Source organism: Penicillium verrucosum (genome assembly GCF_028828655.1).
Source record: "Penicillium verrucosum strain IBT 35672 chromosome Unknown utg000003l_segment0_segment0, whole genome shotgun sequence".
Taxonomy (NCBI): domain Eukaryota; kingdom Fungi; phylum Ascomycota; class Eurotiomycetes; order Eurotiales; family Aspergillaceae; genus Penicillium; species Penicillium verrucosum.
In genome coordinates, this window is record NW_026643212.1 from 826132 (window position 1) to 842229 (window position 16098).

The 16098-nt window shown below is 47.4% G+C and overlaps 10 protein-coding genes across 10 annotated transcripts; 3 read left to right on the forward strand and 7 right to left on the reverse strand.

The window, feature by feature from the left end:
- Positions 1-968: 968 nt before the first annotated feature.
- On the forward strand, positions 969-4169 carry N7516_008106 (nucleic acid-binding protein; the record flags this gene model as incomplete). The annotated part of the gene is made up of 9 exons (XM_057220826.1): positions 969-1050; positions 1182-1223; positions 1300-1549; positions 1621-1723; positions 1773-1881; positions 1927-2168; positions 2225-2523; positions 3130-3537; positions 3620-4169. The coding sequence occupies 9 exons, from the start codon at positions 969-971 to the stop codon at positions 4167-4169; spliced, it is 2085 nt and encodes a 694-aa protein (XP_057071098.1).
- Positions 4170-4593: 424 nt separating this feature from the next.
- On the reverse strand, positions 4594-4857 carry N7516_008107 (uncharacterized protein; the record flags this gene model as incomplete). The annotated part of the gene is made up of 1 exon (XM_057220827.1): positions 4594-4857. The coding sequence occupies one exon, from the start codon at positions 4855-4857 to the stop codon at positions 4594-4596; it is 264 nt and encodes an 87-aa protein (XP_057071099.1).
- A 626-nt stretch (positions 4858-5483) lies between these two features.
- N7516_008108 (uncharacterized protein) lies at positions 5484-5934 on the reverse strand (the record flags this gene model as incomplete). Its single annotated transcript, XM_057220828.1, has 2 exons — positions 5484-5583; positions 5609-5934. 2 exons carry the CDS (start codon positions 5932-5934, stop codon positions 5484-5486), a joined length of 426 nt encoding a protein of 141 aa, XP_057071100.1.
- A 639-nt stretch (positions 5935-6573) lies between these two features.
- Positions 6574-6959, forward strand: N7516_008109 (uncharacterized protein; the record flags this gene model as incomplete). Its single annotated transcript, XM_057220829.1, has 2 exons — positions 6574-6677; positions 6740-6959. The coding sequence occupies 2 exons, from the start codon at positions 6574-6576 to the stop codon at positions 6957-6959; spliced, it is 324 nt and encodes a 107-aa protein (XP_057071101.1).
- Positions 6960-6981: 22 nt separating this feature from the next.
- Positions 6982-7335, reverse strand: N7516_008110 (uncharacterized protein; the record flags this gene model as incomplete). The annotated part of the gene is made up of 1 exon (XM_057220830.1): positions 6982-7335. The coding sequence occupies one exon, from the start codon at positions 7333-7335 to the stop codon at positions 6982-6984; it is 354 nt and encodes a 117-aa protein (XP_057071102.1).
- A 592-nt stretch (positions 7336-7927) lies between these two features.
- N7516_008111 (heme-dependent oxidative N-demethylase family protein) lies at positions 7928-9322 on the reverse strand (the record flags this gene model as incomplete). Its single annotated transcript, XM_057220831.1, has 5 exons — positions 7928-8250; positions 8311-8383; positions 8447-8637; positions 8690-8764; positions 8818-9322. The coding sequence occupies 5 exons, from the start codon at positions 9320-9322 to the stop codon at positions 7928-7930; spliced, it is 1167 nt and encodes a 388-aa protein (XP_057071103.1).
- A 622-nt stretch (positions 9323-9944) lies between these two features.
- Positions 9945-11535, reverse strand: N7516_008112 (uncharacterized protein; the record flags this gene model as incomplete). Its single annotated transcript, XM_057220832.1, has 2 exons — positions 9945-9979; positions 10032-11535. 2 exons carry the CDS (start codon positions 11533-11535, stop codon positions 9945-9947), a joined length of 1539 nt encoding a protein of 512 aa, XP_057071104.1.
- Positions 11536-12323: 788 nt separating this feature from the next.
- N7516_008113 (uncharacterized protein) lies at positions 12324-12706 on the reverse strand (the record flags this gene model as incomplete). Its single annotated transcript, XM_057220833.1, has 2 exons — positions 12324-12638; positions 12659-12706. Coding segments are annotated over 2 exons (363 nt in total), but the record flags the coding sequence as incomplete, so codon positions are not given.
- Positions 12707-13120: 414 nt separating this feature from the next.
- On the reverse strand, positions 13121-13513 carry N7516_008114 (uncharacterized protein; the record flags this gene model as incomplete). Its single annotated transcript, XM_057220834.1, has 1 exon — positions 13121-13513. One exon carries the CDS (start codon positions 13511-13513, stop codon positions 13121-13123), a length of 393 nt encoding a protein of 130 aa, XP_057071106.1.
- A 631-nt stretch (positions 13514-14144) lies between these two features.
- On the forward strand, positions 14145-15867 carry N7516_008115 (uncharacterized protein; the record flags this gene model as incomplete). Its single annotated transcript, XM_057220835.1, has 5 exons — positions 14145-14202; positions 14256-14710; positions 14771-15613; positions 15673-15793; positions 15845-15867. The coding sequence occupies 5 exons, from the start codon at positions 14145-14147 to the stop codon at positions 15865-15867; spliced, it is 1500 nt and encodes a 499-aa protein (XP_057071107.1).
- Positions 15868-16098: the final 231 nt, after the last annotated feature.

Sequence of the window (16098 nt, forward strand, 5' to 3'; positions counted from 1 at the left end):
TGCTGCAAGGCACTCCCTATAATCGCCCGTAACTGTCTTTAACGGGAGCTGACTGCAGGTGCCCAAATTTGGGGGGCTCAATATGGGGAATGCATTGCCGCTGCAAGTCAGCCTCGCCGCTGCTGCAGTTTACTACTCGGCCACGTCTCTCTATAGATACTCATCTCCGCGGAGAAACCAAGATGTATCAGTACTTTAAGGATCCTACGTTTTGCAAACCATACAATCCCCGCTCAAGCCATTTACTTGGCGAAGGGTGAGGTTTCTTGCCTTGAATTGTTTACTAGTCTCCCAACCTCGGAAACGTTCTTGTCTATTACGGAGTATACCAGAGCCCCAGCAGATCGGTATTTGCAAAATTGACTTGTATCATAGAATACGAGTACGGCAGGAAAGACAACTGGGTATGGTTTCTAAGTATCGTATATCGAAGAGAAGCATAACGCTATCTGTGTCCTTTCCCCGAAAGCCAGCCAGCCATGCTATATATCTTTCCCATATGCATAGGCGCCAACTGGACTAAAATCTAGACACGGAGCGCTGTGTGAGAGACAGACTAACTAACCAACAGCCTTGCATCCCACGAATATCAGTATAGACACATTGGGAGAGCCCAGCTAATAGTGCATTAACGCCCGATTATAACCGATATGCAAAGGGACATGCAAGCTGCCAAAGTCATTCGGGCAGGCAACCATTCCCATCCTTGTCGAGGGGGGACCTAACGATACCGTCGGTACGATACGCGACTTTGAAAATTTCCAGCATTTTACGACGGGGGTTTTCCGGAACGGTTATTTGTGACAGAAGAGTATGCTATCAGTGAGCTTGTAAGAATGCCGGGGGGGGGTACCTATATAAGTCGTGAACATGCTTAATCCCTCACAACTAGTACCTACTTCCCACCTTCAAACCTTCATATCGAACCTCATTCTCAAGGTTAGTACAGAGAACCGGAGACTTACAACATGGTACGGTCTACCATGGACGTCAACAACTCAAAGTCCCAAATGAAACCGAACTCTCCCAAGAAACTGACCCGGGTGATGTGTTTGTGATTTGCGATGCTGGAGGAGGGTCCGTGGTAAGTAGGCTCAATTCGCGTTACGACGATGCTTTCTAAGGCACCGACTAATTGCCGTCGCGCTGTCATACGGATGTGATTACCTACGAGATTGAAGATACGAAGCCTCTCCAGCTGCGCGAAGCGGTCGAGGGTGATGGTAAGCTAATTATATGCTCTCTTCGCTCCGTCACAAAAAGAGATGTGCAAGCTACAGATATGCTAACAATGTATAGGCAGTGTCTGTGGTGGAATCTTTATCGACGAAGACTTCAAATCACAATGCAAAGCTCGTATCGGCCGTAAATGGTATAGCTTTACCCCTGCTGATATCAAAACTATCCTAGCAGAAGAATGGGAGTCCGGTATCAAGTCACGATATTCTCTACAGGACCATCGCCCTTTTTGGACATTGTCAATACTGCGTGGCCCGTTATCTGGCGCAGACTTGAATGATACATCCCGCAAGCCCCATATCAAGAATGGGTATGTCTACTTTCCCTAGGTACGTCTCCTCAATCGGTGCAATGATTACTTTCCATTAACTAGGAACTTAGCTCTGACATCAAAACGGCCTTTGACGCTAGAGCTATTCCTGGTCACCTAAAACTAGTGGACAAGCAAATAGAAACGGCTGAAGACAAAGGCCATGATGTGACTGTAAGTAGGAGTATCTTGTTGTCAGTTCTAGGATGCTCATACTATCAAGGGAATCGTTCTTGTCGGGGCCTCGGCTCCAGCCCCTATATCCGCGAACGCCTCGAGGCCGAATATTCACATCGGGGTATCGAAATCTGTCGGTCTAACGCCGTCAGGAGGTACGTCTTTTTGCTATTACATTTGACCGGATATTGTTAACTAAGATATGATTAAAAGACATACTGCCATCTGCCGTGGAGCCATCCTCAAAGGACTCATGGAGGCCCCTATCTCCGTGGAGGTGCCTAATGCTCCTACTATTCTTTCAACCATCTCTAGGACGTGTCTCGGCGTCAACTCAACACCTCGATTCGTAGAAGGGGTTCATCGCCATAAAGATAAGTATTTATGTCAAGCCGAGGGTATTTACAAGGCGAGAAATCAGATGTCGTGGTATATCGAAAAGGTAGGCACAATTGGGGTTTTCCTACCACAAACTTGCATATTAACAACTACCACTAGGGCGAGGAAATTATGAGGGCATCTCCTATCCGGAAAGAGTTCTACAGAACATATACTAGGAGGGAAGAATTCCCACCGTCTTCCTTCAAAGTGAAGATTTATCAGTGCGAAAACGAACGGCCGCCTAAAAGATTGACCAGTCCTGGTGTGAGGCTTCATTCCACCATTAACTTCGATCTTACCGGCTTTGAATACGATGAACTTGAAAGTCACAAAGGTCCCGGTGGTCAGAGATGCAAGAGGTTCCATTACACGATTGAGATGGTACCCTCAGGCGCCTCCACGGAGATTTCGATCGAGTGTGAAGGCAAGAGGGTCGGATCAGAAAATGTTTCTATACAGTTAAACTAGCGATTGTACTCCAGTTTGCTGAACATCCCTACACCAATAACTATACATTGAAGTTCCCATCAATCCCACTTCCATCACAAATAAACATAACAAAATGGCCCAGTAGTAGTACCCATCAAATCCCTCAAAGCAACAGACCCCCGATTCCCATTAGCATACCAACATACAACAAATAATCCAATGCAACATTCGCAAAGCAGGCGTATCCATAAACGTACTCGTGTCCGAAATAGCATCCTCTATTCTTCAAATCCCCATTCTGCCGAATCCACCAAATCCGATTACAACCTCAATCTACTCTTGTTATCATAGGCGCTATATCAGTCACGTGTCGGTACTTATCTATCTATCCGGGAAAAAGTATCTGGCTTCACGCAATTCTTCTCCTGTCAACATATTATTTCTAATACGTGATTAAACACATCTTGTGTTAATTTAATTATTAAGATGTGAGTCGTACTGAATGCAGAGTCCGAGTCCGAGTCATTATACCTCATGTTCCCTCGATCTCTGCTGTAACTTTGGAAGATTGCCGAATACTAAACAATCCCCAGGCATTGCTTCCGCCGGGCCGTTTCTCGGCTTCAATTGTCCCCAGCCATTTCGCGTTCATCGATCACCGCCTCTAGTACAGTGCTGCGCTCAGCATGTCCCACTCCTGCGCTGTTCGCCTACCCAACCCTCACACAGACTCGGTTAAACTCGACCAATGAAGACGGTCCACGAATTCCGGTCAGATATGTTGAGGCTATCACACCAGATATGAAGCCAGAGGACTACCGTCAGGAAAGACAAGAACGCAGACGTCAGTATATGAGCGAGGGCGCTTTACCGAAGACCACCGTGTACGTGGGCAACCTCTTCTTCGACGTAACCGCAGAGGACGTGCGCAAGCAGTTTGAGAAATTCGGTGCCGTGGAGAACGCATTGATTGTGCACGATGCCCGCGGGTTGAGCAAAGGGTAGGTTCCCAAAACCGACGATTGACAGCAGCAGCAATGCAGCTGAAACCCCTATCAGGCACTGACCCATTATCCCTTCCAGTTTCGGCTACGTTACCTTCTCCACCGTCGAGGAAGCCACGGAAGCAATCAGACAACAGCACGGAGGCGTTTTCGAAGGCCGTGAGGTGGTCGTGCAGTTCTCCAACACGACGTACAGATCCATGACCGGCAACAGTCCTAGCAAGACCCTCTACATGGGCAACGTGCCCTATGAATTGACGGACCAGGATCTGCAGGATTTGTTCGATGATATCTCCGGTGTCACCGATGTCCGCATCCCCGTCGACCGTCGCACGGGTTTGCCCCGTGGATTCGGACACGTCGACTTCGTCGACGTGAATAGCGCTTCCCGCGCCAAGGAGGTTCTGTCCCGCAAGGCGCCTTACGGCCGCAAGCTGATGGTCACCTTTGCTAAGGGCAAGGTCTTGACCCCTGAGGACCACCAGCGTCGCGAGCAGAAGAAGCTTGAGAAGAAGAGCTTTTACAACAATCGCCAAGGTGCTCGGGATGATGTCGAGTCCGAGCAGGCCTCCAATCACACTGAGACTGAGCAGGTCTCCAATCACACTGAAACTGAGCAGAAACAGTAGAGAGGGTTATGTGTGAATTCTACAAAATGTACAATAGTGTCCCAATTTGGCAACCGGAAAACTTCCAATGATGTATGTATATTAAACAGAAATGATTAGTTATGTCTACACCTACACGTACCATTATTTGTCTTACACGGTTTAATCATTTTCAATTTATCTAAGGAAGATCAATTCATTCCATGGCTATATACGTGTAGGTATATCTAAGTGACATATTGTTGGATGGCCCAGGCATCCCATGTGACAGGCAGGTCCTGTACAACATAAATAGGCAGATAGCTCCTCTCTCCCCTTCCTCTCTTCCTCCCTTTCTCTCCCTCAGTCCACTTCATGCCATGAGCCCACATACATTGTTTCCTCACAGATCTCCATTGTATTGCGATTCCAAAACATATCCATACTCATGTCATACGCCGTCGTTTCAGCAATAGCTCCCGCAGATCACCAGAGGACCTTTTATTTGGTCCTGCGTTCTTGTTTGCAACTCGACATTCCGTGATAAATTAGGCCAGCGCATATCATCATGCACAATACCGTGCGCATATATCTCTTTCCTAGACCTCCGAATCTGTCTCTCCAAGTCCGGCGGCATCTCCATCTTTTCTAGGTTCTCGCCACCCCATGCCATGATCAGCATATGGCGGATCTCACCAGCCCCATGAACCGTGCCGAGAAACACAGGCATTGCCGAGTCGATTTCGCGTGAAACTTCCGGCTAGTGGAGGGGTGTTGTCCTCTTTCTAAGGACTGTATAACCGTATACGCTATATGTAACATGGATCGGTGCCCCATATGAACCGATGTGAGCATATGGTATGCAATGCTCATCAACATCTTTGTCTAATTGGATTTCTAGCTGTTTGAAAAATGCCTCTGCTGTTATTTGATATTGTTTATCAAGAAGAACTAACTACCTGGATATCACGATCTGCATATCACGTACTTTTACATCTAATCTTGTTATATACATGGATAGTAGATATCGGCCAGGACATTTGAATCAAACAAGAGTGGTCAAAAGAATCCATTCCCCTAGCAGATTATTCTCGAGCAAAGTAGCGACATTCAAGCAAAGTACGGCCATCCTCATGACTCTTTCTCATCAGTTGGAACCCGTTCGGAAAATTCGATGCCACCGGGACTTTGGTTTTGAAGGCTTTTGGCACTCTAATAGACAAAAAGACCAATTTACCAGGTTGTGAAAGTAACGCGAGCCCCGGGGTTCAAGCCTAGCTTCGAAATTTCTCCTAATCTCCTCTTTATCTTCCTCTGGAAACTCGAGGCCTCGAAAGCCGATACAGCACTGACACTCTATAGTGCAATGGCCTCTGCCTTTCTTCCTTCGAGATAGATACCTCTGTGCGCAGCACCCACATTCCCGGCCACAACATCCACCTCGATCCGAACAGTCCTGTACTAGTTCTTCTCGCATAAACCATTTAGGATCACGCCTTAACTCATCATAGGGTACTTTAAAGTAGGGTCTAAGCATAGATGTCGCTTCGTGAAGGGCTTGCTCCTTTCTTGCATATTGTAGTTGAACCCCTTTAAGCTGTTGATCCGTCTTTTCAAGCTCGACCCTAGTAGATTCGACAGGCGTGGTCTTGTCAGGTTGGAGCCGATCAGACTCGATAGCTATGGTCTTTTGTAAGGCCATAGCTCTATGGTGTAGCGTTTCCTCAGCCTGCGACAGTTCGCGCAGAGCTTGCTCGGCAAGAAGCACGTCGACGACTGTTTCCCGTTCGGAAGAGTAAACTTCCATGCTCGCGAGTGGAAAGCTTAGCAGAAAAAAGATAAGAAAGCCTTGGACAGTACCTCGGGAGGAGAAGATTGAAGAAAGATCGTATCTCCGAGTCATCGTGCGATCACCCTCCGAAAATGGTCTAGTTGCGTAGAAGGTTTTCTGAAGGTTCCAAGGTTGATGTTGCTGACTTGTATACTACTATGGAGACATCCATGGATATGTAACTATGTATGTATGTAACTATGTATGTATGTATGTATGCACCAAAAAGGAAGGAACGACAAAACTTAATCAGAGTTACGTGATCAAGGTGCCTGCCTGTAGGTACATAGACCCCTGCTTTCCTAGTTGAATCAATTAATCATTCTTCCTCTGATTTCTCCCACACAGAAGCGACCTACTTCAACAGGTTGCCCAACGATGAATTCCAAAATGGCACGCACACAGAACGAAACTCCTGCCTGGCAGAGTGTGGTCCCTGGGCCTGTGGCCTTGCTGACCTGATTGTTGTGGTATTGTTTATCGTATGGTTAATTCGGTATGTGCAGCCTGCTTTGTTCTGTCGTATTGGTCTGTCATGCTAATGAAATGTATGTCCAGATTTCTCCCACAAAGAAGCGATCTAGTTCAACAGGTTGCCTAACAATGAATTCCAAAATGGCAAACAATACAATACACCACGAAACACAGAGTGTGGTCCCTGGGGCCTGTGGTCTTATTGGCCTAGTTGTTGTGATGGCCTTCATCGTCTGGCTGATTCGGTATGTGTAGCCTACTTTGTTCTGTCGTATTGATCCGCCATGCTAATAAAATGAATGTCCAGCTTTTTGGCCCATGAGGGCAGACTAAGTGACCCACAAAGGGCACTCATTGTGGAGGAGTCTGGTACCTCCACGGTGGGAGCGGAAGCGAGATCAGATAGCGACGATGGCATTCCGACCCGGTGGATCCGCGTTCCTCGGGGATACCGTCTCCCCCAGAAGTCGAAGAAGGTCAACCCACTGGCCGAAGTCGTCGGTGCCTTCGGGGCAGCAAATAGTTAACCGGTCGTGTTGTCTCTACCACCTACCACATCCCCACTCTCCATATAATTGTGGAGGAGTCTGGTGTCCCCACGGGGGAGAAGTAGGGACTTCGGATAGTAACAACGGCATTCCGATCCGATGGGGCCGCGTTCCGCGGGGGGTACCGTCTCCCCCAAAGTCGAAGAAGCATAACCCTCTGGCCGAAGTCCTCGGTACCCTTCGGCGGGGTAAATAAGCCGATCGTGTTGTCTCTACCACCTACCCCGGAACCGGCCGGGATGGTGGCTTCGCTCATCCTTTTCCTCACGCAGGCTATTGTATATACATGGCGCTTGCCATGTTGACTTGTGTCGGCTTGTGCAGGCTTGCTTTTGCCCCTTTGCGCTTGGCCCATCCTTGTTTGTGCGTGATTTTGGATTGTTTGTTTGTCTTCGGTGTTTTGGATTTTGTTTTTATTTATACCCTGGTGTTGGTGTTGGCGATTGTGCTCTTTGTTCTGTTTTGATAGTATTATCGAAAATATTATTTATTGGGTTCCCTCCATTATATTGTACTGCCTACTCTTATATGATGATGATTATGGTGATGATGATGTTCTCATTAACCCGATGTAGCTCGCTATTACACCGCTCCTAACGATAAATGGTGGTGCATCCCCAGTATACAACCACCCTATACAGATCAGTTTTAGTTACGTATATGATTGTCACTCTCCTCTAGCCGCTGGTCGGGAAGGGGAGGAAAGAGATAAAGACTCATCATCTGAGCCGGCTGCGTTACCTACGTCGAAAAAGGTAGGGTGTTAGACGGGTATAAGGATGTGCTAGGAATAGGATGATCCGATATATCGACCAAATCTGCACACTCAAAAGATGAAATGGTGTATATTTTAGCGTTCTTATTGGACGGCTATTTTCTGGATATATACAAGAGCGTTGATTCCAACTTTCCACTCAAAAACAAAACAAAAGGCTAAGCAATGCAATTTAGTACGGGAATTCACCCTCAACTCTCTCCACAAGTCCCTGCTCCTTCTGCAAACGATCCTGCTCATCTAGATACGGCATCAAAATCTTATCCCAACTGGACTTGCCTTTATAGTAAGAAACAGTCTCATCCCAATTCTGAATAGCCTCCGCCAATCGACCAGGGATATGAGGCTCCTGAGCCAATTTAGTGACAGGTTCGAAATACGTGCGAATGGTAAACAAAATCGCCCCCGAGCGTGGCAGCCGACGTAGTGTCTGCCTTTCTGAGCGGAAGTGGATTTCGTCAATTGTCAGGTCTCTGCCGTTGGCAGTCGCCCATGCTGGTGATTAATCCCGTTAATATCTGCTTCATCTATAAATAGAGGGAATAGGGAACGAACATGCTACTTCTGTTCCTTGTTGATCGCCCATGCGGTGTGACCAGTGGAGTCCGTCGTCGAGCTGGATGAAGAACTGTAGTTTCTGTTAGAACTATATGTTCTGTAATTAACGAGGCAGTAGATGGATTAAACATACATTGTTTCTCTCCACTGGCTTGTCCGGGGTAAGTTTTAGCATGAACTTATTCATGGCTTTTTGTAACTTGGCCGCATAATGAGGAACGCCAGCTTCGAAGTGAAGCGTATCTAGGGACATGCGGAATTTCTCCCTAAGACGCCAGAAGCCGGGAAGACAGACGGCGGCTGCGTCGAGGTGGTATTCTCCATCTGTATTGCATGAGATATTGAGCATTTTGAATCCCAAGCGAAGAGAACATACCATCATTTTTCATCATCAGCACTAAGTCATCCTGAACCAGCAGAGCTGATGTTGCGAGAGCCTCGTCAGGGGTTGCTATAGTTAAAGTCAACCGAAATCCTTTTTGCAAGAGATGAATCTGAGCATACCTGCCGGGAATGGAAACGCCTCCCCGGTAAGGCTATTATGCACTTTCCCTTCTTCTAATCGGAAGGTCTTGGGATAACGATGTGTCAGATGACGGACCAATTCCTCATTAAGCTCAAAACAAGCATCTTTGGTGACTGCATTATCGACATATTTGATATGTTCTTTGAAATCCTTTTTCAACTCCGCTGCTTTCATATCGTGGTACCGAAGAAAGTAGGAATCCATTTCAATCCAGTTGTCCCAGTGCAGTTTGCGAATTCCCATTGTAATGAAATTGGGCCCATGTCGGAACGGGCGATACAATTTGGGATTATTTGAAGTCGGATCATTGGGATGAGGGCTGGGAAGTGGTTTGATGAATAGTTCTTTCTCCGGTTGTTGTATTTGAGGTGTGCTGGATTTACGGCGAATTGGCCATTTCACTACTACCCATGTGAGGATGGACAGGAGTAGACCTAGAAAAGGAAGGGCGCCTGATGCAGGCGCGATGCTGATGGGAATCATTGTTTTTCGTCTAATGTTGAAGTTCGTTGACGGTAACAGTTGTAGTAAGTAGTATACATAGCTGATGGGGTGTAGGTGCTCTTAAATAAAGTGTGTATACATACTAAGTTTCATGTCCTAAACTGGGACACTTGATAGAGCATCTTAAAAGCGCTAAACCTAATCAGGTAAATATTTGGGCCACAAACGACCTAAGCGACCTAGAGTTGAAGTACCCATCCGTTTAGGTATAGTGTGTCCCGATAAGGTCTTATATGTGGATATCCCCACTTAAGTACCGTGGACAGGGCTGCATTGAGTGCGACTTCCCCGCAATTCGGAAACTCTCCTATCTTGTCCCTTCCCAAGGTCTCCTAGGCCTTCCCAATGTGGTGAACGGTTGGAGATGTCGTCATATTCTCGGCCCACCTGTGTGGGATTCAAAAATTATCGACGGGTGGTCTGGTTCAGTATAGGCCAATGGTAGTTTCGGTAAGATTGTCAAAAAGTGGTGCTTAACATTTAAGTTGGAATATAATTCTTTAGATTACGTTTGGAGATTAGTGTAAGTGTCAGGAATATAATTATTAAGACTATGTCAACCCAACTAACAAGCGCGCTATATAAACTTAATTCCAAGTTACTAATGCTCGGCTTCTTCTAGAGGCCCTTTGAAATCTGTATCCAAGTTAGTACTTCATCTTCGAGTCAAGGGAAGGTAAATTCTTACATCTCCGTCCATAGAACATATACCAGCCCATACTTAAAGCTACACAACCCACAAACACAACAGACGCATAGGTCATGGTTTCACTGGTGACAGGAAGCGTGACAGGCATACTGAATAGAATAACCTGGAAAGAAATCCACAACAGCGCAAGGACATTCGCCGACTTTCCAATGAGAGGATTCAGCTTCCAGCGCGACTGACTAATTTCCACACGGTGATCAACAAACAAGCTGATCGCGATGGGAATCGCATATGCTACAGCTAACGCGATCACGCCCACCGAGGCAAAAGCCGTGAATGCACTACTGCTTCCGAGGTAGGTAAGTCCCAGTAGCATTTCAATAGCAGTAACCAAGCATAACGCTGCCAGTGGGCTGTCCCTGACAGTGGATGACCATAGGTGTGAGAATGGGATTGCATTGTCACGCGAGAACGCCCAGGTACATCTCCCGGCGGTGGTTGTGATACTGATGGAGCAGAAAAGGGCGACGAGTAGAACCAGGATCATGAGGACGATTGAGGCTGCCGGTGAACCTGTCACCATGTGGATGATATATGGCAGGGCTTGGCCATATGGCGCAGCAATGATATCCGCTAGCGGTGGAAGAGTGAAGCAAATTGGCACAGTGAATATCAGCGCTGCAGCACCGGCTACCACAGGTACTAGGCTGATAGCTGTGGGAATTTGGACTTCTGGGTCTGTGCATTCTTCTGCCATGGAGGTCACCATTCCCAGTGCGGAGAATGCGTAAGCTGGGGGTAGTAGGCCGATGAAGAACGTGAAATGCTTCTCCCAGCCAGAATAGCTGGGGTCATACCCAACAAATCCTGTGTAGGCATCGTGACGACCGGTTTTCGCAAGGACGAGGAGGGTTATGGCGAGTGTGATGCATGTGACGACCGAAAACGCCGCGGAGAGTGTGTCGATTAGAGGAAGGAGGTGGTCTGCGAAAAAGCATATCATGAAAACTACAAGGCAGATAGCGTAGAAGATGAGAAGGAGTTGCCAATCAGAAGCTGTCCAGGCGGGATAGAAGATAGACACGGTTGCAACTATGAGAGAAGCGATTCCAAAGTTCACTGAAAGCGATATGGTCCAGTTTCCGATGAGCCAGATCCAGCCTGTGACAAACGAGACTAGCTTTCTGCTGCCGTTGTTCTTCAGGAGCCGGAATGACCAGTGGTAGATACCAGATGAGGTTGGGTATCTCGAGGCAAGTTCTGAAAGAGAAAGAGCGACGCACGTATCTAGTGCCAACACTACCAGAAGTCCAATGAAGAGGGAACGTTGGCCGCCGCCATATACGGCATTGATCAGGGCACTACCGACACCATAGGGGATGGAGGCAATCGACAGGGACATGAACAGCATGCTCGACAACTTGCGCGTGCGGCGCAGCTGAGGCTTGTACCCCAATTGGTATAGCTGTTCATCCTGATATGTTCCGAGCCCATGGGTTTCGAGTTTGTCGCACGACCCTATGCTGAGGTCTTGTTTCTCCATGGTTGTCTCCGTTGGTTGCCCCAATTTGGAATAGAGAATACTGTCCGGTTTATACATTCATTCTGTGGGTATGCAGCATTGGTCTTTATACCGTTTCCCCACAGCATGAACCTGGATAAGAAGCTTTGTTCTAGTCCAACAAGGGAAAGCAGTTGGGCCATTTATCTTTTTGCCCCCGGCTTAATGAGGAAGCCATTATGGCAGGGTCACGTATCTATGACATTCCCAGGGCTGTTATCATGGTCCCCATGGCCAAGCTTGGAACTACTATATTTACAGTTAGATGATTGCGGGGTAGGGCCACCTGGCCCTTGGGACTGGTTCAGTTGGGCTTATCGGTACCATTTGTCGGTCTTGTGGAGTGGGTCCCAGGAATGGTCCCAGGAATGGTCATGGAAGTTGCCCAAAAGCTTTCCCAATTGGGTCTACCTCGATCTCGCGGCAATTTGCTCTTCCTTTATCAGAACTACAGATATGCAGATACGGTACAGCTCCCGCCCCGCTCCGATTTCGGCCATGTTATTACCTCTATCTTAAATATGGAAAGATAATACAATTACAACTATTGAACATTATATCGTGTTCTCGACGTAAGCCAAGGCCAGTTTGGAAACCGACCTTCACCTCTAACTCGCTCCACCTAGAATGTTGTGTTGAAGGTGGTCCGTTAGTTCTTCCCGGGATTTCGCGTTTTCAGGAGGAGGTCGTGCTTGAACATTCGGACGATCAGGAAATGCAAAATCGTTTCCAAATCCAAATGGCGCGGGTCCGGACAGACAGATACATACCCGAGCTACGGAAGTCGGGATATTATGCACCATTGGCGTATTTGAGGAAGTGACCCAGCTGATCACATCTTGGAATATGGAAATCCTCATCGTCCTCATCTTGCTCAGCGGCCACACGCTTTCAACGACCCCAAGAAATATTTCGCGCCATTCATCTGTAACCAGCGTTGGTAGAATGATTCCATTCATACGTTCATGAAATATCGTCTTCAGGTCCTCTAGTGGCGAGACGTTTGCTCTCTCGCTCTCTCGTCGAATAATATATTTGGGAGCGTCATCACCCCAGTTACTCCAATCTTTGATGTCCAAATCAGCCTAGTACTTAAGCATGTGACGTAACTGTTAATCTTCGGTCGAGAGTCTCTGTATAGCATCGATCTCATCGATGCGGTCTTAAATGAACTGCCGATTTGAGAACTCTATTTTGGCGCGAAATCGCTCCACGGCTAGACGCACGGCCTCGTCTGGGTTAGTGTCTGATTGTGTGCCGCTCGATATGGCCGGTATTAAAGGATGGATCTTAGAGGGGACAAAAAGACAGGGAAATGACGATTGAGGTCTCGTGTCCGGAGTAGAGTAGGAACCTGAGCACTAAGATGGAAGTGGAAAGGTTTCGGGTTACGGCTCCTTTCGGCTCGCTCTGATTTCGGGGCCGTTCTTTGCTTTTACCTCGCAGGTATAATACGACTACAATGATTGAAAATCATGTTGTTTTATGAGTGTAGAAGTTCTCGTTTGCAAATTATATACACGGATTCGTCACATGGGCGAGCCCGCTGGAGGAAACCCCTCCCCAGCTAGTAAGGGCAATGAGCCTCAACCTCAATTTCAATCACCATCCCCTCAATTCCCAGCTTGCCAATCTCGACACAGGTCCAAATGGGCCGATGGCCAGGGAGAACCTTCTTGAAATTGCCGGTGACCATATCGAATGTCTGATCCACATTGATGTGATAGCTGCGCACTGCATAGACATTTTCCCACGACAGACGCGGGTCAACGCTCTTCAGGGCCTTTGCGACATTCTCAAAAGCGACAGCCACTTGTTGTTCAATGTCTGGGTGGACATTGCCACTCTCGTCCCAGCCACCTTGGCCAGAGGTTTTGATAGTGTTTCCGATGCGGACGGCTTGCGAGTAGTGGAAGGATTCCGAGTTTGCCTCGGTGCCGGCGTAGTTGAAGAATTGCATGGTTGCTTCGTGGATTTGGAGAATGAATCCAATAGGTAGAACAGAAGTAGATAGAAAGAGATAGGGATTTTTAGGTGTGATGGAGGGAAATGGAAGTCCTCGGTCTATTTAAACAGCCACTCAGAGTATTCCTCCATTCGGAGCATTCTTCTTGGGGAATGTACAGAAAATGGGGTATTTCATATATGGTAAATATTCTGACCATGCCCTTTAAACTACCTGAAAAGGATATCTACGCAATCTTGTATAGATTGTGGATGTAGTGGAGATAATAGCCAAGATTTCGGCTTAAGATGGGTATGTTACTTGCCTTAGAGGGCATCTTTCTCGACATCTTACACGGCAATGACTTGAATGGGAAAGTAACTGGGCCAAGTCATCGAACTGTCAAAGTCCCTCCATCCTCCAGAACCACACGCCCCCTCATCTATAGGACCCCACATTTTCCAAAATAGGCAAAAAGACAGGCCACGCCCAAATCGAAATTTCCTTGGCTTGTCCCCAGAAAGCATTGCTGTTTGTCACGAAATGAAATAAATCTTCTAATTGTCCATGAGGGTCATGATATAAAGCCTTGAACCTTGAACCCTAGGATTTCTCAACCCCAAGAAACTTCAATCTACATTTCACAATGGCGCAACCTATCCAATTAACGGCTCCTAACCAGGTCTCTTATTCGCAACCTACTGGTGAGCAGGCATTCTTGAAAAGTTTGAACGTAGTGACTGATTGTTTGAAAAAGGACTTTTCATCAACAATGAATTCGTGCCCTCTATCTCCGGCCAGACTCTCTCAGCTGTCAACCCTTACGATGAATCCGTGATCACCAGCGTCGCATCTGCTGGCCCAGAGGACATCGACCTCGCTGTAGCCTCTGCCAAAAATGCCTTCAAGTCTGAAGAATGGCAATCACTGGCCGGATATGACCGAGGCCTCCTACTGACCCGCCTCGCGGACCTCTGCGACCGCGACAAGCACATTCTCGCTACAATCGACGCATGGGATAACGGCAAGCCATATGAACAAGCCTTGGGTGAAGACCTTGCCGAAGTCATCTCTGTCTTCCGTTATTACGGTGGCTGGGCAGACAAAATTCACGGGCAGACCATCCCGACCAACGAGGACAAGTTGGCCTATACTAGACATGAGCCTATTGGAGTGTGTGGGCAGATTATCCCTTGGAATTATCCCGTTATGGTATGTCACAAAAGGGCCCTCCTTGACCGAATCTGTAGAGGCAACACTAATGCTAAGTAGATGGCGGCATGGAAACTTGGACCTGCTCTCGCGTGCGGTAATACCGTTGTCATCAAAGCTGCCGAACAAACCCCGCTCTCAATCCTCTACCTCGCCTCCTTGATCAAGGAAGCCGGCTTTCCCGCTGGAGTGGTAAACGTTGTTAATGGTCTCGGTGCCACTGCCGGTGCCGCTATGGCATCGCACCTGCACGTGGACAAGATCGCCTTTACTGGCAGCACCAACACCGGAAAGGCCATTATGAAAGCGGCCGCTTCGAACCTGAAGACTATTACAATCGAGACAGGCGGTAAGAGCCCCTTGCTCGTCTTCGAGGATGCCAACCTCGACCAGGCAGTGAAGTGGTCCCATGTCGGAATCATGAGCAATATGGGTCAGATCTGCACATCCACCTCGCGCATCTATGTGCAGGAGAACATCTATGAGACTTTCGTCGAGAAATTCAAGCAGTACACTATCGAGAACTCTATTGTCGGCAGCCAATTCGATCCCCAAGTGAACCACGGACCTCAAGTGTCCTCTGCGCAGAAAAGTCGCATTCTTGGTTATCTTGAGACTGCCAAGCGCGAAGGTGCACAGCTTGTTCTTGGAGATGATCAGCCTTCCCTAGATGCCAAGGGCTATTTCGTCAAGCCCATTATCTTCAAGGATACCAATCGTGATATGACTCCCGTGAGGGAGGAGGTCTTTGGTCCCTTCGTCGTTATCCAGTCTTTCAAGGACCAGAAGGATGCGGTTGACAAGGCCAACGACACTGAGTATGGACTCGGTGCTGCCCTATTCACAGAGAACATTACCCGTGCTCATAAGGTCGCTGCCTCTATTCAGGCTGGCATGGTTTGGGTATGTACTTGCGGATATATATATATATATATTTTATCACACATGCTGAGTCTCAACAGATTAACAGCAGTCAAGACTCCCACTTTGCCATTCCGTTTGGCGGATACAAGCAGAGTGGTATTGGGAGAGAATTGGGTGAATATGCCCTTTCGGCCTACACTCAAGTGAAAGCGGTTCATGGTTAGTATCTTTTCCATAATATTTGTGACCGGCATACTGATGTTGTTTTAGTAAACTTGGGGACTTGGCTTTGAATATATCTCGGGGTGACAGTTTTAGCAAAGCAAGCGGAGACAGTAACAAATGAATGATATCTTGTATATAAGAGACCAGAGAATGAACAATTCAAATATCTCACTAGTAAGAATAGTCAATTTAGTCAATTTAGTGAATTTTTGCATATGATATACATAAAATGTACCTGGTACCTTGTGAATCTCGTGACTCTTAAACTGCCGTCGGGGAACCTCGGCTGAAGGAGGCGG